This window comes from Echinops telfairi, unplaced genomic scaffold (assembly GCF_000313985.2).
Source record: "Echinops telfairi isolate 266 unplaced genomic scaffold, ASM31398v2 ScPeMD7_7469;HRSCAF=8507_1, whole genome shotgun sequence".
NCBI classification, from domain to species: Eukaryota; Metazoa; Chordata; class Mammalia; order Afrosoricida; family Tenrecidae; genus Echinops; species Echinops telfairi.
The window spans coordinates 87,195,570-87,217,099 of record NW_022111373.1 but is presented as its reverse complement, the minus strand read 5'-3'; the positions used below and the strand labels follow the sequence as shown (position 1 = coordinate 87,217,099).

The 21,530-nt window shown below is 42.2% G+C and overlaps 2 protein-coding genes across 7 annotated transcripts in view; one reads left to right on the top strand and one right to left on the bottom strand.

The window, feature by feature from the left end:
- SREK1IP1 (SREK1 interacting protein 1) overlaps positions 1-15,148 on the bottom strand; it is a 38,398-nt gene extending 23,250 nt beyond the window's left edge. The window contains exon 1 of the mRNA XM_045285327.1: positions 15,055-15,148. Coding sequence (XP_045141262.1) covers positions 15,055-15,067 — 13 coding nt within the window. The 5' untranslated portion in view covers positions 15,068-15,148. The remainder of the gene's footprint in view (positions 1-15,054) is intronic.
- Positions 15,149-15,429: 281 nt separating this feature from the next.
- Positions 15,430-21,530, top strand: part of CWC27 (CWC27 spliceosome associated cyclophilin) — a 302,723-nt gene continuing 296,622 nt past the window's right edge. For all 6 annotated transcript variants that reach the window (XR_006679578.1, XM_045285120.1, XM_045285121.1 and 3 more), the window contains exon 1: positions 15,430-15,727. Coding sequence is in view for 5 of the 6 variants with exons in the window: in XM_045285120.1 (XP_045141055.1) it covers positions 15,686-15,727 (42 nt within the window). In the remaining variant the exon portion in view is untranslated. The remainder of the gene's footprint in view (positions 15,728-21,530) is intronic.

Genomic DNA, 21,530 nt, shown 5'->3' with positions numbered 1-21,530 from the left:
AGTATTCTTGCATTGAGGGAGTACTTGAGTGGAGGCCCAATGTCCTTCTGCTACCTTAATACTAAACCTATAAATATAGGCTCATAGATCTATTGAATTCGAAGGTTCTTAAAGACAATTTAATTTCTCTCACATTTAAAATAGAAACTGTGGTCACGGTTATACTATATAGGTAGTAATAGCTATATAAAACATGTGGTCTGCTGGAGCCAAATGAAAAACAAGACTCGACTGGGGGTTGGCCCCAATCCCGGGCCTCATTGATTCCCCTCTCCAGAAGATTGCAATACGGAGGACAACAGTGAAGATACAGCCTGGGGAGAGTGGCAGGTCTTCCAGGACCACATAGGAGCAAACTAAGAGGGAGGGAGAGTGAGAGAGAGCGTGAGAGAGAGACTCATCCTGACCCACTAAGCCCTGGGGATAACACTCCTGCAGAGCAGCCAAGGCACAGAGAGGACTATAGGGCCCGGCCTCACCAGGAGACAAGATATCCCCTTACTGACCCACAGTACTTCTGGGGACAGCACTGGAGACACAGTGGAGGAATTGTGCCTGGTCTTACATCCCCACTCCCCACCCCCCACACGATGGTGAAACGCAAAGGGAGCCTAACAGAGCAGCAAGGACAGCAAACAATGAAGTCCCTGAGGAATCTTGAAAATGAGCTTCAGACTCAGAGGGTGGGGGTTCGCACTTCATTAAACTCAGTTGGAAAACATACATAAGGGTCAGCAGACAGAGCTGAAACTATTTATAGGCTGCCCCCTTTTTATCCCTTCTTCCTTTTTTCCATGTCTATCTATATAAGATAGGCAAGATAAACAATCTTGAGGAGAAAGCAAAGGACCGATGATTCCAGGGGGGCAGGGGAGAGGAGGAGGTGGGGGAAAGGAAGTGGGAGCCAACAAACGGAAGGGCAGGGGAACAAGCGGAATCTAAAAATCGATAGTGAGGAGGCTGTAGAACGCCTGTTGGGGTTGAATCAAGTGCAATGTGGATGAGAGGAATTACTGAGAGCCAAATGCAGGTCGAACAAGATAATGGGACAGGAGGAAAGTAAAAGGAAATAAAGAACTAGGGGCAAAAGACATATATAGAGGTATAAATATAGGTATGTATTTAAATATATTAATATATAATGATAGGGATAGAGGTCTATGTACATATATTTATATGTTAAGTACCAAGGTAACCATCAGACATTAGGCCTCTACCTAAGTCCTCACTCAAGGCAAAAACAGTTTGTTCTAATAACCTGGCATTCTGTGATGCTCACCTTCCCAAAACAAACACTGAAGTCAAAATGGGTGCATAAGCAAATGTGGTGAAGAAGGTTTATGGTGCCCAGCTATTAGAAGATATAGCATCTAGGGTCTTAAAGGTTTGAAGTTAAACAAGTGGCCATCTAGCATGGAAGCAATAAAGTCCACATGGAAGAAGCACACCAGCCTGTTCGATCATGAGGTACCGATGGGATCAGGTCTCAGGCATCAGAAGACCCAAAACAAACAATCATATCAATGTGAACGAGAGGGGGTTGAAGCAGAGACCCAAAGCCCATTTGTAGACAACTGGACATCCCCACACAAAGGGTCACAAAGAAGGGATGAGCTAGTCAGGGTGCAGTATAGCACCGATTAAACACACAATATTCCTCTGGTTCGTTAATGCCCCTCCCCCCCGCCCCCAACTATCATGATCCCAGTTCTACCTTACAAATCAAGCTAGATTGAAGCATGTACATGGGTACAGATAAGAGCTCTTGACAAATGGAATCCAGGACAGATAAACCCCTCAGGAACAATAATGAGAGTAGTGATACCATGAGGGTAGTGGGAAGTTGGGGGAGAAAGGGAGAACAGATTGCAATGATCGACATACTACCCCCAACAGCCCCAGAGGGATGAACAACAGAAAGGTGGTTGAAGGGAGACAGAGGGCTGTGTAAGATATGAAAATAATAATAATTTATAATTTATCAAGGGGTCACAATGGAGGGAAGAAAAAGAGGAGCTGATATCAAGGGCTCCAGTAGAAAGAAAATGTTTTGAAAATGATGATGGCAACATATGTACAAATGCGCTCCATACATTAATGTATGGATTGTTATAAGAGCTGTAAGATTCCCCAACAAAATAATTTATAAAAAGAAAGAAAAATAAGATTCAAAAGATTTAAACATTTCTACTGATTTATATGAAGAATTGATAGATATACTCCTTTCTTTGGGGTCCCTAAACATTATAGTCAAGTCAAAGTGGGCAAAACAGCAGAAACTAAGGATTCTTTGTGAGTTAAAAAAAATAGGTAATTTCCTTGATTTATATATTTTGGAAGAGCCAATGTCCTTATATTAAAAATGTAATTTGATTCCCTAAGGAAGAATGAAAATAACCATCAGAGGAGTAATTTTAAATTACTGATAAGAAAGTTAAAATTTCAGTAAATGTATAAAACTCTCTCGTCAACTTTACTTAAACAAAGTACAAATACTTTCTGACTAAAACATGCTTAAGTATTATCAGTTTAATCTAAGTGGAGACATAGAAATGTAGCTTTTACCTAATGAAAAGTAATTTAAAAGTACTAGCTCTTTAACTGGTTCACTTCAGTACTACATTCTATCAGTGGAGATTCCAATCCTCTCAATATTTTGTTTAATCTATTTTGAATTATTTTATCTATCAGGGCATTAATTCCAAGGTAGATGTTAGGGAAACCATGAAGATAAAGTAGAGTCCCTATACTAAAAAAAGTTACAATATGAATGGTTATCTAGAAAAATGCACTCACACTTATAATACAAAGAAGAATGTGTCAGGTGTCATAAGAGATAGACAGCTCTATTAATAGGTAGGAAGAAGTGGCAGGCAAGACTCTCAGCTGAGAGGTGAAGGGCAGCTTCACAGAGGAATGTATGGACAACAAAGGCGGGGCAGTGACAGCAAGGACACAGCACAAAAAGCACAAGTGAAGCTCAAGGATGAGTTGATCAAGTCAGAGTCTTCCAACATGGTAGGAGTAAAGGGCAGAGTGATGTGAGCAGGGTGAGGAGGGTGTACTTCATTCTTGCAGAGATGGGGAGTCAAATACTTCAGAAGCAAAAGGAAGCTTAGCCATCAAACTCCTTCATTGTAGAGATAAGGACATTGAGTCTTAGCAAGTTAAAGTGGTTTGAAGAAAGCTAGAAAGTTCACAGATTTGGGGTAATAACTAAACTACTCTTACTAGGAGTGACTAGATCACATATCTGAACTTGATAGCAGGAATGTGCAGAGAAAATAATTACCTATAATTAAGGGTGAAGCAGTGTGAAGTAGATGCCATAGTATTGTGTTTTAGGAATGTGACTCAATATGATATGCCAGACTGAAATGTTAACTAGGCTATACAAATTCACCACGTTGGCTGTGCAGATTACATTGAAGCAGGGGGGGAAATAGAGTTTTTGTACCAAGCTCATCAGAAATGGTCAATCTGTGTAGGACTTCCTGTAAAAAATCACAAATATGACTGTCATAACTAATTTCAATGAATGTGGTCATTTTAAAGAAAGCTAACTTCACTGTTGTCTTTGACATTGACATTGACAGCTGCTACTGAGCTGGCAATTACATCAACTTTTATGTTACAGAAGAACTGCTGTGTAGTTTTCTTGGGTGTGATTTTTATGGAAGAAACTCACCAAGCCTTTGTTCTGGGCAGTCCCTAGTTGGGTTTGAACTGCCTGTCTTTAGGTTAGCAGATGTAAACTACTTGCATTACCCAGGCCCCTAACTTGACGAATACCCATGTTCAAATGCTTTTTCTCTGATAATGACTGTGATTTTCCCCTCCCCCCAAATTGGAACCTAACAATTCTAGGATTGCTTAAGAACAGAAGCCCCAAACTCAAATGCCTGTAAGGAGAGCTGGCAGATGGCTGTGCCAGCAGGCTAATTTATTGTACAATTTACATGTATGAATTTGTTTAATTCTAACAATTCATCAGTGAGGCAAGTGTTGGTCCAATACCCATTCTACTTAAGGGGAAATTCAGGTTAAATAATTTGCCCAATATTATTGGTTGTAAATGGTGGTGCCAGACAGTTTCTTTTCAGAGCCCATGATTTTTTTTTCTTTTGGTGGGGAGGATTCATTATCTCTATTATGTATAGAAGTAGATATTGTTTATCAGCTTGTGATAAAAAATCATTGAAGAATTTGTAAGAACAACGGATAGAAAGAAATGTTTTAAATTATAACATCTTCTCATTTATTCATTTATGATTATAACATTTATTACAAAATAAGCAACAAAATTGAAGTAGAGCCATTAAAATAAAAATTGGTGACAGTCCAATATTTGTTGTGGGAACTCAACAGAATTTTATATTGACGTTCACTGGCTCATTTTCTTGGTTTTAGAATATGTGGAATATTCTTTTTAAAATTGAGAGTAGAGATACCAGGAGGATTAGGGGATGGTGGGGGGAGAAAAGGGGCATCGATTACAAGGATCAATCTAGAACCCCCTCTTAGGGGGACAAATGATGGAAAAGTGGGTGAGGGGTGACAGAGGACACTGTAAGATATGGAAATAATAATCTATAACTTACCAAGTGTTTGTGAGGAAGGGTGGGCAGAGGAGGGAGGGGGAATAAATGGGGAGCTGATATCAGGGGCTCAAGTGGGAAGAGAAGTCTTTGAAAATGATGATGGTGGCATATGTGCAAATGTGTTTGACACACTGGATGAATGTATGGATTGTGATAAGAGATGTAAGAACCCCCAATAAAAGTATTTAAACAAATCTAAATAAATAGCTTTGAAAAAATGTTTATATTTGATGATTTACTAATTTTTCAATGGCTAGACTATTAAAGAGTTGTGCAATCACCACCACAATCAACTTGAGAACATTATCTTAATTTTTGTACTCATTGTTATCAGCTCTCCATTTCTCCCTTCCCTGCCATAAACCTAAGAAACTATTAATTTAGTTACTGCCACTATAGATTCAAGAAAATGATACAAAAAAAACCCAGCCCTAATAACAGTAACAAAATAAAACACCAAATAAATCTCAATCCAAAAGAAATTAGAAAAATTTTAAAAGCTAGAATAAATTAAAAATGGGTCAAAAAGGAAAGCAAATAATATGTTTAAATATAAATTTAACCTAACTCTACCTGATTAATTTACTTTCTGATGCACTCTGAGGGAAAAGTCCTGGTGGCATAATGGGTTAGGTGTTGGACTGCTAGCTACTATGGTCAATGGTTTGCATCTGACAGATGCTCCATGGGATGCAGATGTAGCTTTTGACTCCTGTAAACAAGTACCACCTCAAAACCCACAGGGGCAGTTCTATCTTGTCCTACAGGGTTGCTATGAATCACAACCCGCCCGATAGCAGTGAGTTCAGAGTGTTTTTCTGTCTGAGGGCAAGGCTAGTCACATACCTGGTCCATGTTCCCATGGAATACAATGGAGGTGTAAGCCCTGTGGGGATTCTCCAAATAGATCTTGGCCTTTCAACTACAGCCTTGCAAACTGAGCCAGAGTCCATGATTTTTAACCACTATTAAGGATTGAACTGTGTCCCCTTCAAAAGTTCTTTTGAAGTCCTAATTATTATACTTATGAAGGGGAACCTGGTTGAGAATAGGTTCTTCTATTGTAAATGAACTCATACCAGATTAGGGTGGGTTCTAAATCTAATCCCCTATGAGGGGTGTCTTTATAAAAAGAGAGCAGACAGACACATTCAGGGAAGACACTAAAAACTAGAAGCCCAGAAAAGGGACTGATATGGCTGAGATCTTGGTTTGGACTTTGTCTCTAAAATGTGAGCACCTACTCTAAAGCCATTCATTTGCGAAATTTTTCTTGTGGCAGCACAAGGTTACTAAGACAATCACTACAGACTGTCCCTATGCAGCACCAAAAAGCACAAACACCCTATCATCAAGTCAATTCTGATTCACAGTGAGCTGATATAGGTGTTCGAGAATTTATGGTGGCATATTATCTCCTCTTTTTCCTGCTGGGTGGCTGATGGGCTTGAACTGTGGACCTTGTAGTTTACCACCTAATGCTTAACCCACAGCACCACCAGGGCTCCTTATTTCACTATCCAGGTAATTCAAATGGGTGAAGTTGGCTAAAATAGGCTGGTGGGGACAGTAGCAAAATAGACAGTGCAAGTCTAGCCAAAAGAGGGAAGCCATCTGCCTTATGGTACGTGAAAATCTTGAAAGTACCATGGACTGCCAATAAACCAAACCAAACTCACTGCCATCAAATCAACGCTGACGCATTGCTAGCCCCGTGTGGGTTTCCGAACGGGTAACTGCTTATGAGAGCTGAGAGCCCAGCCTTTCTCGCACAGAGCTGCAGCAGCTCAACACCTAACAACTATACCTCTGGGCTCCGTCTGGACTGCCAAAGGAACTAACACATCCATCTTGAAAAGTACATCCAGAATGCTCCGTAGAGGCAAGGATGGTAACACTTCATCTATCTTGGACATGTTTTCAGGAGAAACCTGCCCCTGGAAAAGGACATCATGCTTCGCAAGGTGGAGGGGCAGTGAAAAACAGGATGGCCCTCAATACGATGGACGGACACAGTGGCTGCAACAATGGGTTCAAACGTAGGAACAATTGTGAGGATGGCACAGGGCTGAGTAGTGTTTCATTTGTTGTGCCAAGGGCCACCACCACCACCACCACCACCACCACCAACAACAACAACATCTCCCCCATGGCTGGCTTATACACATGTGGCCCAGCATTTTCAGGGCTTTGATTTTTTCAAAGGAAACCAGCTGTGTGTATGAAATTCTGTGCCCCTCCTAACATAAATAATAATTTAAAAATCTGCCAGTGTTTATAAAACTTGATGATTCAAACTCAAGATTCCAAAAGGAATTTATACTAAGTATGCCAGGATGCTAAATATCATAGAAACAATTGATTAAATCAAGTGATGCAGAAAAGACATTTGATGAAAGTTAATACCCATTCCTGATAAAAACACTCAACAAAATAGGCACAGAAGGAAAATTTCCCATTATAATAAAGCCATATATGTGAAACCAATAGCCTGCATATCTCACTGAATGGAGAGAAATTGAATTTGTTTCCTTTTGATAAGGAACTAGGCAATGCTGCCCTTTTATCATCACTTTTATTTAATATAGTTGTGGAAATTTTAGCTAGAGCCATGATACCAAAAAGAAATTAAAGGTAGCCACACAGGCACAGAAAATATGAAAATCTCTTTATTTGCAGATGAAATAATCCTACATATATAAGACCTCAAAGATTCAATTAAACAATCATTTGAACTAATTGAAAAATTTGGTAGAAAGAAATCAGTTGAATTATTATATGCTAGTAATTAATACACAAATATGAAAAGAACAATACTATTTACAACAACTATACTACTAAAGATTTAGGAATAAAGTTTACCACAGAAGCAAAATATTTATACAAAGAAAACTACACAATACTCCTCTAAGGTACCAAAAGGAACTTACACACCTGGAACAAGTTACCATGTTCCTGAATAGGCAAATTAAATATTGTGAAAATGTCAAGATTACCAAATATATATAAATTGAATGCAAATCTGATCCAAATCCCAACACAATTTTTCAGAGATGGAAAAACTAATTACCACATTAAATGGACAAGAGTAAACTTTTTCAACAAATGGTATTAGAAAAACTGGGTCTCAACCTGCAAAAGACTGAAACAAGACCTATACCTCACACGATGCACAAAACAAACTCAAGATGGACCAAAGACCTAACTATAAATCACTCATTGATAAAGACCATCAAAGACCATAAAGACAACATAAAGGGTTAATCTCCAAAGTCTATATAAAACTACAATATTTTAATAAAACCGCAAATAACCCAATTTTCAAAAAAAAGGGGGTTCAAGACATGAATAAGCAGTTTACCAAAGATGATCTCCAGGTGGCTAAGCACCATAAGAAGAAATATTCATGGCCATTAGCAATAAGAAAAATACGAATTAAACAACAAAGAGATATCATCTCACACCAACTTTTTTGGCAAAATTCAATAACAGAGATAATAAAAAATACTTGAGAGGATGTGGAGAGATAGGAACACCTTTATATTGCTGGTGTTTTACAGTTGTAGGATTGTACAACTATTATGGAAATCAGTATGCCATTTCCTTAAACAAGTGCAAATTCAACTATCTTATGATCCAGCAATCTCTGTACTGGGTATATAACCCAAAGATATTAGGAATATAATATGAACAGCATATGTATACCTATGTTATTTGGAGCAATTTCCACAATTAAAAAACAGAGTAACAACAAAAAACCCCAACTAGAGAGGACTGGGTAAACAAGCTCTGGTACATTCACACTATGGCATTTTATGCATCAATAAAAGACAATGATAACTATTTTAAACACTGCAAGATATGGACAACACTAGAATATTATGCTTAGCAAACTCAGTCATTCTTACAAAGATAAACATTTAATATGATGTTTGCTATAAGGAAAAACAAAGAAGAAGAAATGTGGTTTATAAAACAAGAGACAAGACATTGATGACTACGAAGAGGCCAGGAACAGGAGTGGAACAGGGAGAGGGAAAGGAGAGGGACACAAAAAATGAAGTTTAATATAAAAAAAAAAAAAGAATAAAATTAAAATCACTTCATGGAAAAAGACAACAAACCCCTCCATATTCCTTACTCCTCAGATATAGAAAATTGGTCTGAGTGGCTTAAGAAAGGAGGAAAAATAAAAGGGAAGTGGAATTGGAGTTTAATGACATACAAGTTCATTTTAAACACTAAAAAACAAAACAAAAACAAAGATTCCAAAAGGTTGAATCCAGGCCATAGATTATGGACTTATTTTGGAGAGTGTAGTAACTGAAATGAGAGGACTTCAAAAAGTTTATGGAAAACCCATGATCTTTTAACTCAATTTTTTCCATAATGGTTTGAAGCCTCCATCTTATAATGAATCATCCCTCTTAAATTTGGAGAACCTCGCAAGAAGAGATTTGACACATGGACCACCGATGACAGAAAACCTGATGAGCTGTGGGAAGACATAAAGACCATCATCTATGAAAAAAACAAAAGGTTATTAGAAAGAAAGGATTAAAGTGGATGTCAGAAAAGACTCTGAAACTTGCTCTTGATCATAGAGTAGCTAAAGAAAATGGAGGAAATGACGCCAAAGAACTAATGAGAAAATTTCAAAGGGCAGCTTGAGAAGACAAACCCAAAAATTACAATGAAATGTGTAATGACCTAGAATTAGAAACCCCAAAGGGAAGAACACGCTCAGCATATCTTAAACTGAAAGAACACAAGAAAAAAATCTGTAAGTTGCAATATGGAAAGATTCCATGGGAAAAATATGATGGAAAGAATACAATTAATGTACCAAAAAGAACTAGTCAACATTCTACTTTTTAAGGGGATAGCATATGAGCAGGAACCAATGGTGATGAATGAAGAAGTTCATGCAACAGTGAATGCTTTAGCCAAAATCAAGGCTCCAGGAATTGATGGACTACCAACTGAAATGTTTCAGCAAGCTGAGGAAGCACGGAAGCACTCACTCATCTCTGCCAGGAAATGTGGAAGACAGCTACTTAATCAACTAACTAGAAGAGATTCATATTTATGCCCATTCCAAAGGAAGGTGACACAACAGAATGCTCATTACATCACATGCAAGTAAAATTCATCCAACAACAGTTGCAGCAATACAGTAGCAGGTAACTAGAGGTTCAGGCTGGATTCAGAAGAGGACGTGGACCCAGAAATATTATTGATGTCAGATGGATTTTTGCTCAAAGCAGAGAATACTAGAAAGTAGTTTACGTGCATTTTATTGACTATGTTAAGGCACTTGACTTTGTAGATCTTAATAGACTACGGACAGATTTGAGAATAATGGGAATTCCAGAACACTTCACTGTGTTCATGAGGAACTTGTATAAGAATCAAGAGGCAGTTGTGCAAACCAAATCAGGGAATACTGCATGTTTTAAAACCAGGAAAAGGTGTGAGCAAGGGTTGTTTCCTCTCATCATAATTGTTCAACCTGTATGCTGAGCAGATCACCAGAGAAGCTGGTTTATAAGAAGCATGTGGCATCAGGATTAATGGAAGGCTTATTAAAAACTTGAGAAATGCAGAGGACATCATCTTGTTTGCTGACAGTGAGGAGGACTCGATGAAAATCAAGGATGGCAGCCTTCAGGAAAGTTTGCGACTCAATGCAAAGACAACAAGAATTCTCACAATTGTACCAATGGGTAACATCATTATAAATGGAGAAAAGAGTGAAGTTGTCAGGGATTCTGTCTTGCTTGGATCCACAACCAGTGCTCTTGGAAGCAGCAGTCATGAGATAAAAGACATATTACATTAGGTAAATCTGCTGCAGAAGACCTCTTTAGAGGTTTGAAAACCAAGGATGTTCCTTTGAGGACTAAGGAGCCCCTGACCCAAGCCATGGTATTTTCCATCGTCTCATGTGCATGTGAAAGTTGGACATTGAATAAGGAAGACAGAAGAAGAATCGATGCATTTGAATTGTGGTGCTGGAGAATAATATTGAAAGTACCATGAACTGCCTCAAGGACAAACCGATCTGTCTTGAGAGAAGTACAGTCAGAGTACTCCTTAGAAGCAAAGCTGGCAAGACTTTGTCTCACATATTTGGGCATATTGTCAGGAGGTCAGTCCCTGGAAGACATCATGTTTAGTAAAGTGGACGGGCAGAGAAAAAGAGGAAGCCCTCAATGAGATGGGTTGATAGCTTGACTGGAACAATGGGCTGAGACATAGGAACAACTGTAAGGATGGTCCAGGACCAGGCAGATCCTGTGTTGTGCATACGGTCACTGTGGGTCAAAACTGGCTTAGCAGCACCTAACAACAACTTATAATGATGTAAGTTCATGTTCAATGGTGTGGGAAAAAACGACTGAAGCCTGCAACGCTGATAACACTGATGTGGCTGAGATTTAAGTGTGTTTTGTGGAAAGCAACCTCATTACTATAGTCATACCTTGTAATAAGCACTAGCAGGGACACCCCAAGAAATGCCAGGTTGAATCCATACCAGCATTATACCTAAAAATGAAAGAGCATAACATAATACTTGTCCTCCTTGATTCCCTTGAAAGGCTTCTGACAGAGCTCTATTTTCCTTAGGAACCCAGTCGATTATTCAGAAATTACTTGAACATTTTCTCTAGTTTTTCAAGTGGAACTTGCATTGTACTTCTCCAGCATTGTCACGCTCACTATCTCAATTTTTTGCAAGCTTTAAACAGTTTATCTACATCTTGCCATTTAGAGTAATAGCTCAATTTAGGATCATTACACTCAGAAGCATTATTTAAAATCGAAAGGTTAGTATAACTAATGCTGGCCTAAGTTTAAGAGAATTCAAATATGGGATTTAAACCCCTAAACTTTTAACCCCTTTAGTAGCACCTGTCTTTACTAGATTTAAGGTGTAAGGGCACTGATTAGGACCTTGTGCCCCTCCCCAGAGTGCCATGCACTGTGGGTGCTCAAAATGTTTAAGTAGTTAAATTAAGTGTTGTCAGGTTAATTTGGATGCCTCTCTATCAAATTGTTAACAGCTGTCTTCCCAGAGGGTACCCGTGCTGGGGAAACCATTCAGAATGTCTACACAATGTCCTGTGAAGGGTGGTTTTTCTTTGCTGATCTCCTAAATGTTGGTGTATCTATCACTACAGGCATAGACTTTTTCTTCATACTCTATACACTGCCCCTGAGTAATCATCTAGTCTCATGAGTAACGTCTACTGAACACAGTGTGAAGGACATCCAATCATTATCTTTGACTCTGGCTTTGTTCCTAAGCTATGTGGGTTGTATCTCTGCCCACTAGCTATTTCCTTTCTTACACCTGACGACCCCTCAGCACAACATGCCTCACACTGAAACCATCCTCCAGGAGGCCGCTCCTTCTCAGGTGTGGCTTCTTTCAGTAAACGGGCCCACCTCATTGTCTAGGTGAAACCTACATCAACCTCATTTCCTCTCTTAGCTACATATAGCCACTCAATTATGGCTTCCAGGTGATCTGAATTCCCCAAATATTTCTCCAATCGGCCTGCTTTTCTCCATTCCTAACGACACCATACCAGGGCGTCGGAGCCATTCGCATTAGTTCAGTCATGGCCAATGATATGAAACTGGAGTAGACCTGGATTGTAACATTTGCTTGATCTGGAATGCTAACCAGAACTAGAAACATTAGATGGATGCCTTGGGATTGGAGACTTGGAAGAGGCACACTGAATCCTTTCAGGAGCCTAACCTGTGACACTGGATGGCTGCCGGCACTCTGGAGAGGGACACATAGTCAAAGCAGTGCGGTTGCTGCCATTTTTGAGCAGGAAACTGCTGTTGTCTATTCAATCAAGAGATCTGTCAGCTATGCGACAGGAACATTGATTGTCCTTGTTTTCAAAGAGAAAGATTACGTTTCTAGCAGGGCTTCAATATGTTCCTGGTGTGGGCATTCTGCTGCCCACATTTACAAAATTCAAGTTTGTTCTAGTTTTATCATTTGGCCATGGCTGAACCAGGATGAAGGGGGTTGGAGCCCCCATAGCACCTTAGTTAGGTATCATAATTCAACAAGATTTCTCTTTAACTTGTTAATTAGCTCTTTTTCAATCAACTATGTAGCCAGAACCATCCTTCTCAGATGAGTATCTGCTTTTAAAAAAACCCTTAAATGTTTTAACTGCCCTAAAAATAAAGTTAAAACTCCTTGTTACAGCTTAAAAGGTCTACAAAGTGCCAAAAATGTACTCCATAAATTAGACTATAGCATGGCAACATGCTCTTGAACAGCGTCTAATGGGGCCAGACTGACTGAGCTCCATCATTTACCAGCTTTCTCATCTTAGATTTCTGTCCCTTATCTGTCAAATGAGAATCATAGCACTTCTTTCACAACATGGGGTTCCTGAGTGGTATAAATGGTCAGTACCCACCAAACTCCTTCAACTGAAAGGCTGAAGATTTGGGTCCATCCAGTTGTCCCTCTGAAGAAAGGCCTTGTGATCTAGTTTGTAAAAAACCAGACACTGAACACTCTATGGAGGGTCACCATGAGCAGGGATGCACTGAGGCAACTGCTTTAAGACTCCTGGGGTGGCTGTGAAACTTAAATGAGGTGCTTGCACAGTATCTGCCATAGTAAATGGTCAGTAAATATTAGCCACTGTCATCATCTTTTCAGTTCACTTTTCAGTTGGCTCCTGTTTGTCTTCCGCAACATACTTCTTTGTTTATCCTACCAGGCTTTTACACAGCACCCCTTCATTCCCCAACCCCTTATTCTGTAAGTCTCACACTAAATGCCACAGCCTCTAGAAGGGTATTCTGGCTCCTCCTTTACCCTGCTAAGTTTCTTCCTATGTGCTATCCTTGTCACAGCATACACTCCACTTTCTGGTACTCGGCTCCACCACTTTTGCTGCTACATTATAGATTTTCTGTGAACAAGGCTATGTTAATCTTGTTTATCGTTTATTACCCAGTGGGTGTTACGTGCCTAGCACACAGCTGGCACACAATAAACAGGTTATGGGTATAAAAGAGTGGTTCTTTCCTCTCTCACAGCACTTGTGGGCTCCAGCCCAAATGGTAGATGGTAAGGCAGCACACAGATAACAGTTAGTACCAGAGTACAGTTCTGTAAAGGCTGCCACGGGACAAAGAACAAGGTCACATCATACTAAGAAGGCCAGTTTAAACAAAATTAGGGCTTCATGCACTCCTTGATTTTTTCCCCCATGTTAAAATGTATCGTGAATCCCCAAACTGACAAGGAGTACACAGAGAAATGTCTCCCAAATTTGGCAGTGAAATTTCTGAAAACATTTCCGCGAATACATTGTTGCAAAAGCTCGTTAAGGAGATACTTTCCCTAGCAGAGTTTAAAACTAAGGTGGTAGTTGCAGATGAGGAAATCCCTGAGGCCTGACATCTGCAGAATGCCCGGTTTGGGGTTACTAACCCTGGTGACAAGTGGCCTGTGGTGTGGTGGGCTACTCATTGGCCTGAGAATTCCAAAGCCAACAGTGGGAACCCACTAGGTGAACCATGAGGCTTTCTACTCCCAAACACATTCACAGACTCGAAAATCTACAGGAGCAGTTCAACTGTGACCCGCCAGGATCCCTATCCTATGGGTCGGAAGATAGCGCACGGCTGTGGGTTTGGGGTCGGCAGTCGGAACCCTGGTGGCGCGGTGGTTAAGCGGGTCTGGAATCCGTCGGCAGCCCGCTCCTCTGGGAAAAGACCTGAGGATCCGCTCCTGTAAAAACCCGAGTCGAGGACACATTTGGGGGTGCTTCTACCCTTCTGGAGTGGGACCCCAGTTGAAATCTAATGGAGAGCCCACGAAAACAACCCTCTAGGGATACAGACACTCCAAAGCCGGCGGGAACCCCGTACAGAAGTTAACCAAATTCCTTCTTTTACACATTCGGAAATCGAGGTCCAGAAGGGCCGAGCGCCGGGTCCACTGCCCACGGGGCGACGACCAAAAGGGGGTGTTGGAAGGAGAAGCCTCGGCGCCGGCTTCGTTCCTGGACGCCCACGACGAACAATGCCCCTGGCTCCCTGGCGCCTCCAAGTACCCCGACCTCGTTATTATTATTTTTATTCGTTTTGAGCTGTCCCGAAGGCCGGTCTAATTTCCTAGGCCACCACCCATCCCCTCGGCCTCTCGGCCCTCCCTGCTTCACGCGCGCTTCACGATCCCCTGAAAGTCCGGATTGGGGAGCCGAGGGGGAGACAGTTTCTTTCTTCCTCTCCAGGGGTTATTTTTGGAATCCGAATTTTTTCGTGGAGACCCACCTCCCAGCCGGTTCATCTCAACGTCCCCGGGGAACCCCCTTGGGGCCCGATCCCCTAACCCACCCACTCCGCTCCATCCCTCCGCTTTCCCCTCCCGGCCCCGGGCCGCGCGGTGCGTCTTCACCTGGGACAGCCATGGCGCCAGCAGGCGGCGTCCCCGGAGCCCCCGATGGCCGAGGGTGGGCCCCCAGTCCTCCCGCCGCGAGGACAAGCGCGCGGCCCACGCGGCCTCTTCCTCCCGCGGGCGCCGGGGAAGCTCCGCGAGGCCGGGGCGCGCCCGGCGCCCTCCGGCTCCGGCTCTGGCTCCGGCTCCGGCTCCGGCGGAACCGAGTTCTCCTGCGGAACCCAGGTCTCCGTGCGGCGGTTTCCGCCGGCGACGTGGCCCGACCCACCGGCGCGAACCATTACGCCCGCGTCGGGGGTGGGGGGGGTGCGTGCGAAGCGCACGCTCTTGGAGTGGAAGCAAGCGCCCGTCACGACGCTCGCGGATGGTTTCCGTAACGAGTTTCGTCATCGTGACGTTGGGTCCCAGGAGGTTAGGGAGCTTTGCTTCATCCCGAGAGGGGATTGGAACCCCCTTCGCAGGGTTAGCGGTCCTGGGGCTCGGGAGCAACATGGCGGCGCCCGTGAGGCGCTAGTTTCGGGGGAAAGCAGTGGTGTTTAGGGGAGGACGACTGACCGGAGCGCACTTGAAGGAGACGCGCCCCGACCGCTCGGAGGACCACGCTGCTCCCCGGCCCCGGGCACTGACCGCGATGAGCAACATCTACATCCAGGAGCCTCCCACCAACGGGAAGGTAGGTAGGTGCTTCCTCGACGCGCGCAGGGCTCGCCGGCCCTGCAGAGAAACCTCCTCCGGCAGAGCGTCGGAGGGTGGCAGGCGATCAGGAAGGTCTTTTCCCTGCCTGCAGACATCGATGCCTCGGAAGTCATAGCTTGGTATTGCCAGGCGTCTACTGGAAGGAGTTTTTAAGTTACTTCTCCAGTGTTTCTCAACCTGTGGGTCGCGACCCCTTTGGGAGCCACAACGACCCTTTCACAGGGGTCGTTCGATTCATAACAGTAGCAAAATGACAGTGATGAAGTAGCAACGAAAATAATGTTATGGTTGGGGGGTCACTGAGGAACTGAATGAAAAGGTCTCAACCATTAGGAAGGTTGAGAAGCACTGTTCTATATGCCAACCGACTTGCTCTACATCCTGCTCAGGACTTACTGCCAGCATTTTCTATTACTATACATTTTCTTAGTTTCACTTGAAGATCTCTTTCACCAATCCTTCCACAACCCAAACCCATTTACCCATCCAGCTGTTGCCCTTAGAGAGCTTACACTGCGTTGGAAGACAAGCACCATAAAGACGAAGTTTACCTTTGTTGGTACGTGCACTGAGGAGAGAGGAACTGATTACTCTGGCAATATTGAGGAATGAAGAACTGAGGCAGTTTAGGAAAGCTTTGGCTGGTCTTAAAAACATGAACTGCTCACAGTAGGGAAAGGGAAATATTTCCACATGTGAATGGGCCTGGTGGATTTGATGGCTAACCTCAAGCCAGATTCACTGCCATGGAGTCAGTTCAGACTCAGCAACCCAACAGGACAGTGTGGGCCAGCCCGTTGGTTTTGGAGACTGTAAATCTTTTTTCGAGTAGACCACTTCATGTTTCTCCTGCTGATGTTTTTGTGCTTTAATGGGTGTTGTTGTTGATAGGTGCCTTCGAGGAGCTGCTTCCACGTCATAGCAACACCATGTACATGAGAATGAAACACTGCCAGGTCCTGGGCCCTGCTCACAGTTGTTCTAATGTTCAAGTCCATTGTTGCAACCACTGTGTCAAAGGTCCTGGAGGGCCTTCCTCTTTTTCTGCAGTCCCTCTACTTTCCCACGAATGATGTCTTTCTCCAGGGAGTGACATCTCCTGGTAAAGTCCAAAGTACATGAGATAAACTCTCCCTATCTTTGCCTCTAAGGAACATTCCTGGCCGTACTTCTTCCAAGACAGGCTTGTTGGTCTTTTGGCAGTCCATGGTACTTTCAATATTCTTCTCTAGCACCACACTTCCGACACATCAATTCTTTGGTCTTCTATATTCATTGTCCAACTTTCTTTTTTTTAAAAAAATCATTTAATTAGGGGCTCATACAACTATCACAATCCATACATACATCAATTGTGTAAAGCACATGTATGTATTCATTGCCCTCATCATTCTCAAAACATTTTCTCTCCACTTAAGCCCCCGGCATCAGCTCCTCATTGTCCAACTTTCACATACAGTGGGATGATAGGAAATACCATGACATGGGTCAGGCACACTTTACTCCTCAAAGTAACCTTGCTTCTCAACACTTTGAAGAGGTCTTGTGCAGCACATTTACCCAGTGCAATGTGTTGTTTGATCTCTTGACTGCTGCTTCCATGAACATTGATTATAGATCCAAGCAAGACAAACTCTTTGACTACTTCAACCTTTTCTCCATTTACCAAGATGTTATCTACTGCTTCAGTTGTGAGGCTTTTGGATTCTTTATATTGAGTGGGAATCCACACTAAATCTTTATCACGAAGTGCTTCTAGTCCTCCTCACAATGTAGGCTCTGATACTAAGTACCTCCTTCAATTTTGGATTATATTATTTATAATCCTTCGGTGACTGATGGTGTGTTTCTTCCATGTAGGCTTAGTTGACATCTCACTTAGATGGCTGCTTGTTTGGAGAAAAGCCTTGAAGACCAGAGATACTATTTTAATTTCTTCACCACATTTAGCTCTAGCACCCTTCGGTGTTCCCTTCCCAAGGGTGAGTATGGAGGAGGGTCATGATGTAAGAACTAATTATTCTTGAGTTGGAGCTAGTGTTTAATGTGAACCCAAAATACAGTCCTGGATCTATGTTTGTTTGTTATATCTGCCTTTAGCTCCCTTTCAAAACCTCCTTGTTAATTTATGTTAGAGAGTCTTATTGATCATCCCCCTTGGGCATAATGATCTTCTGTTAATATTGTCTTTGATTAGTCCCTGGTACTAATTTTTAAAGCCCTATGGAGAGAAGGCTCTTGGGCCAATGTAGGCTAACTCCATATCACAGCACCTGAATTTTTCATTTGTGTGGTAGTTACATAATCTGGTGCCAACTTGAGACTGTTATGGTGGAGTTTAGCCTGTCAATCAAGTTGCAGCTTGATGACCACATTTGGAGGTGTTATAGAGATAAATAGCTCACTGGAGGCCAGTCCCACTCTCTCTGCTTTGTCTTCCTGCTGACAAGCTACATGGAGCTATGGTGGATGGCAGTCAGAGCCCCAAAGCTGGAGGAGCCACATGGAGACCCACGCCAGTGTTGACATGCTTCCAACTCCACTGGATCCACAAGACTTGCCACCCCCTGGCCTGTGATCTTCCCATATTCAATGTCATTGCATGTGTTGCATGAGTCTAAAGAGGAATTTATACAGTGGTATTGGACATATGGCTAATATCAGGACTTATGGACTGGGCTGAGATGTTTTCTTAATATACAATTACTCTTTTATATAAAGCTCTTTTTTATACACATATGAGTGTCTGTGAATCTGTTTCTCGAGTCAACCCGGGCTAAAACACCTTGTATCTCCCCCCCCCCCAACTTCACACATTTCTTTCTTTCTTTGTTTTTCTAAATCATTTTATTGGGGGCTCTTACAGCTCTTACTAAAATCCATGCATACATCCATTGTGTCAAGTACATTTCTGCTTATGTTGCCATCATCATTATCAAAACATTTTCTTTCTACTTGTGCCCTTTGTATCAGCTCATATTTCCCCCCTCCCCCACCCTCCTTCATGAACGTTTGATAATTTATAAGTTATTATTTTTTCATGTTAATTTAGAGGAAATCATTTTTTTGGGGGGCTCTTACAGCTCTTGTAACATTCCATACATCAATTGTATAAGCATATGTGTCCATATGTTGCCATCATCATTTTCTAAACATTTACTTTCTATTTGAGCCTTTGGTATCTACTCTTCTCCCCCACTGACGGCTGTCTCCCTTCACCCACATTTCTGTTGTTTGTCCCCCCTGGGGAGGACAAGGGGGGGTTATGTCTTGATCATTGCTAGTAGTTCCCTCTTCCTCTCTCCCCCCACCTTCTCCCTCCTCAACTGGTATCACTACTTCCATTTCTGTTTTCCTGGGGTTTTTTTCTGACCTGGATTTCATGTGTCCTGAGCTCTTCTCTGTACCAGTGTACAGGCTATGGTCCAGCCAGAACTGCAAAGCAGGACTGGGGTCCTGATCGTGGAGGGGGATGAAGCCTCAAGAACCAGAGGGATATTGTGTGTTTCATCAGTGCTATACTGCCCCCTGGTTCACTCATCCCTTCCTGTGACAATAGGAATGTCCTATTGTCTACAGATGGGTTTTGGGTCTCTGCTCCGACCGCCCTCATTTTTAACAATATTTTTTTTTAAGGTTTTTTTTTGTTTGGGGTCTTCTGGTGTCTGCTACCTGATTTCATCAACACCTTATGATCACACAGGCTGGTATGCTTCTTCCATGTGGGCTTTTACTTCTTTGCTAGATGGCTGCTTGTTTAAATTCAAGCCTTATGATGCCAGACACTATGTATTTTGATAGCTGGGCACCATCAGCTTTCTTCACATTTACTTATGTACCCATTTTGTCTTCAGTGATTGTGTTGGGAGGGTGGGCATCACAGAATGCCATGTTAAAAGAACAAAGTGTTCTTGCATTGAGGGAGGGCTTGAGTAGAGGCCCAAAGTCCATCCACTTCCTCAATATATTACCTTATAAATATATGTACATAGGCCAGTACTTCTCTATTTATGAATTAATGCTTACATATGTATACAATTATATGTTTCTACCACTATCATTGGTTTTGCTTCCTAAATCTTTCCTCTGTTTCCTTTTACTGTCCTCCTGCCCCACCATCACACTTGCCCTTCTTCTGCCTTTTCGTAATTCCTTTTAGTTAGATTCCTCTTACTCCAACACCCCCAGATCTTGTTTTCGTCGTTGTTGATTTTAATTCCTAGTTGTTCCCCTGTCTATGGTGTTGTTTGCTTACTACTCCTTTCCCTCCTCCTCCTTCTCCCCCCCAAGTCCTTCTGGAACTGTCAGTCCCCTTGCTTTCTCCTCGGACTTGCTTCCCATCCGTATCTTATATAGGTAGGCAAAACAACACTAACGGGGACAAAATCAAAAGAAAACAAAAGATTGAATGAAAAGAAATGAAAAACTAGCAAAAAACAAAAACGAAAAGTATACACAGTTTCAGGTCTGTCTGCTGACCTTTATGACCCTCTCCTTCTTGGGGGGTTCCGGGAACTGTCCCTCCTAGCCTGAAGTTTATTTTTGGAGCTCCTCAGGGGTTTTGTGGCTTTGTTTACTCTAGTTGTTGATCTGTTATTTTCCATTCTTGGTTCGCCCCTTGTGTCCCCAGTATTGTCCTCTTGTTGCAGTATGCTCCAGCAAGGGGACATCATGTCTTGAGCTGTTGTCGGCCCAACATTTGGCTCTGTGCCTTAGCAGCTTTGTGCAGGGGCAATATCCTCAGGGCTTGGTGTGTCAGTATGGGGTCTAATCCCTCCCACTCTCTTTTTCCTTCTTCGTGTAGTTCTGTATTCCTCCAGTGCCATTGTCCCCCCCCTCTCCTGCCCCCTCCCCCCAAAAAACCTTTTCCCCTTCTTTGTTTTGGAATGACATATATCCTTGGATTTGGTCTGTTCCCCACCGATTCCCTGTACCCCAACCCATAAAGTGTGAGATATGTGGCCTTTTTGTTGTGCTTCTCCTTTTGGATTGGCTGACTTCACTTAGCTTAATTTCTTCCAACTCTTCCTAAGAGATGATGTGCTTCATGTGATCATCTGTGCTTTTTAGTGATGCATAGTACTCCATTGTGTGTATATGCCAGAGTTTTCTAATCCACTAGTGTATCTATGGAAATTTAGGTTGTTTACAATTCTTTATGATTGTGAATTGTGCTGCAATAAACATTGGAGTTCAGATGAATAATAGTCTTGGTCTCTTTCTCACCTCTTCTGGGTATATGCCCAGTAAAAGGATTGCCAGGTCATAAGGTAACTCAATTTCCATTTGCTTTAAATATCGCCAGATGGCCTTCTACATTGGCTGTGTGTATCTATGTGACCACGAGCAGTGGAAGAGAGTTCCTATCTTGCAACATCCCCTCCAACATTTGTTGCTCTCTGATTTTCTGATTTGTACTATCCTCAAGGGTGTTAGGTGGTATCTTTTTTTTATATAGTTGTTTTTATATAGAAATTTGCATTTCTCTGATGTCTAATGATCAGGAGCATTTTCTTATGTAATTATTGGCAATTAGGGTCTCCTCTCTAGTGAAACTTCTGTTCAGGTCTTTTGCCCATTTCCTAATGGGTTAACTGTTTTCTTCTTTTCACAGGCTAGGAGTGTATTGTAATAAGCCCTTTGTCTGTTGTGTCATTGCTAAAAATCCTCTCCCAGACTTTGTGTTCTCTTGTTACTGTCTTGGTGAAATCTTTTGATGCGCACAGGTGTTTTATCTTTAGTGTATCCCATTGATTGATTTCACCACATCTGTGTGTGTA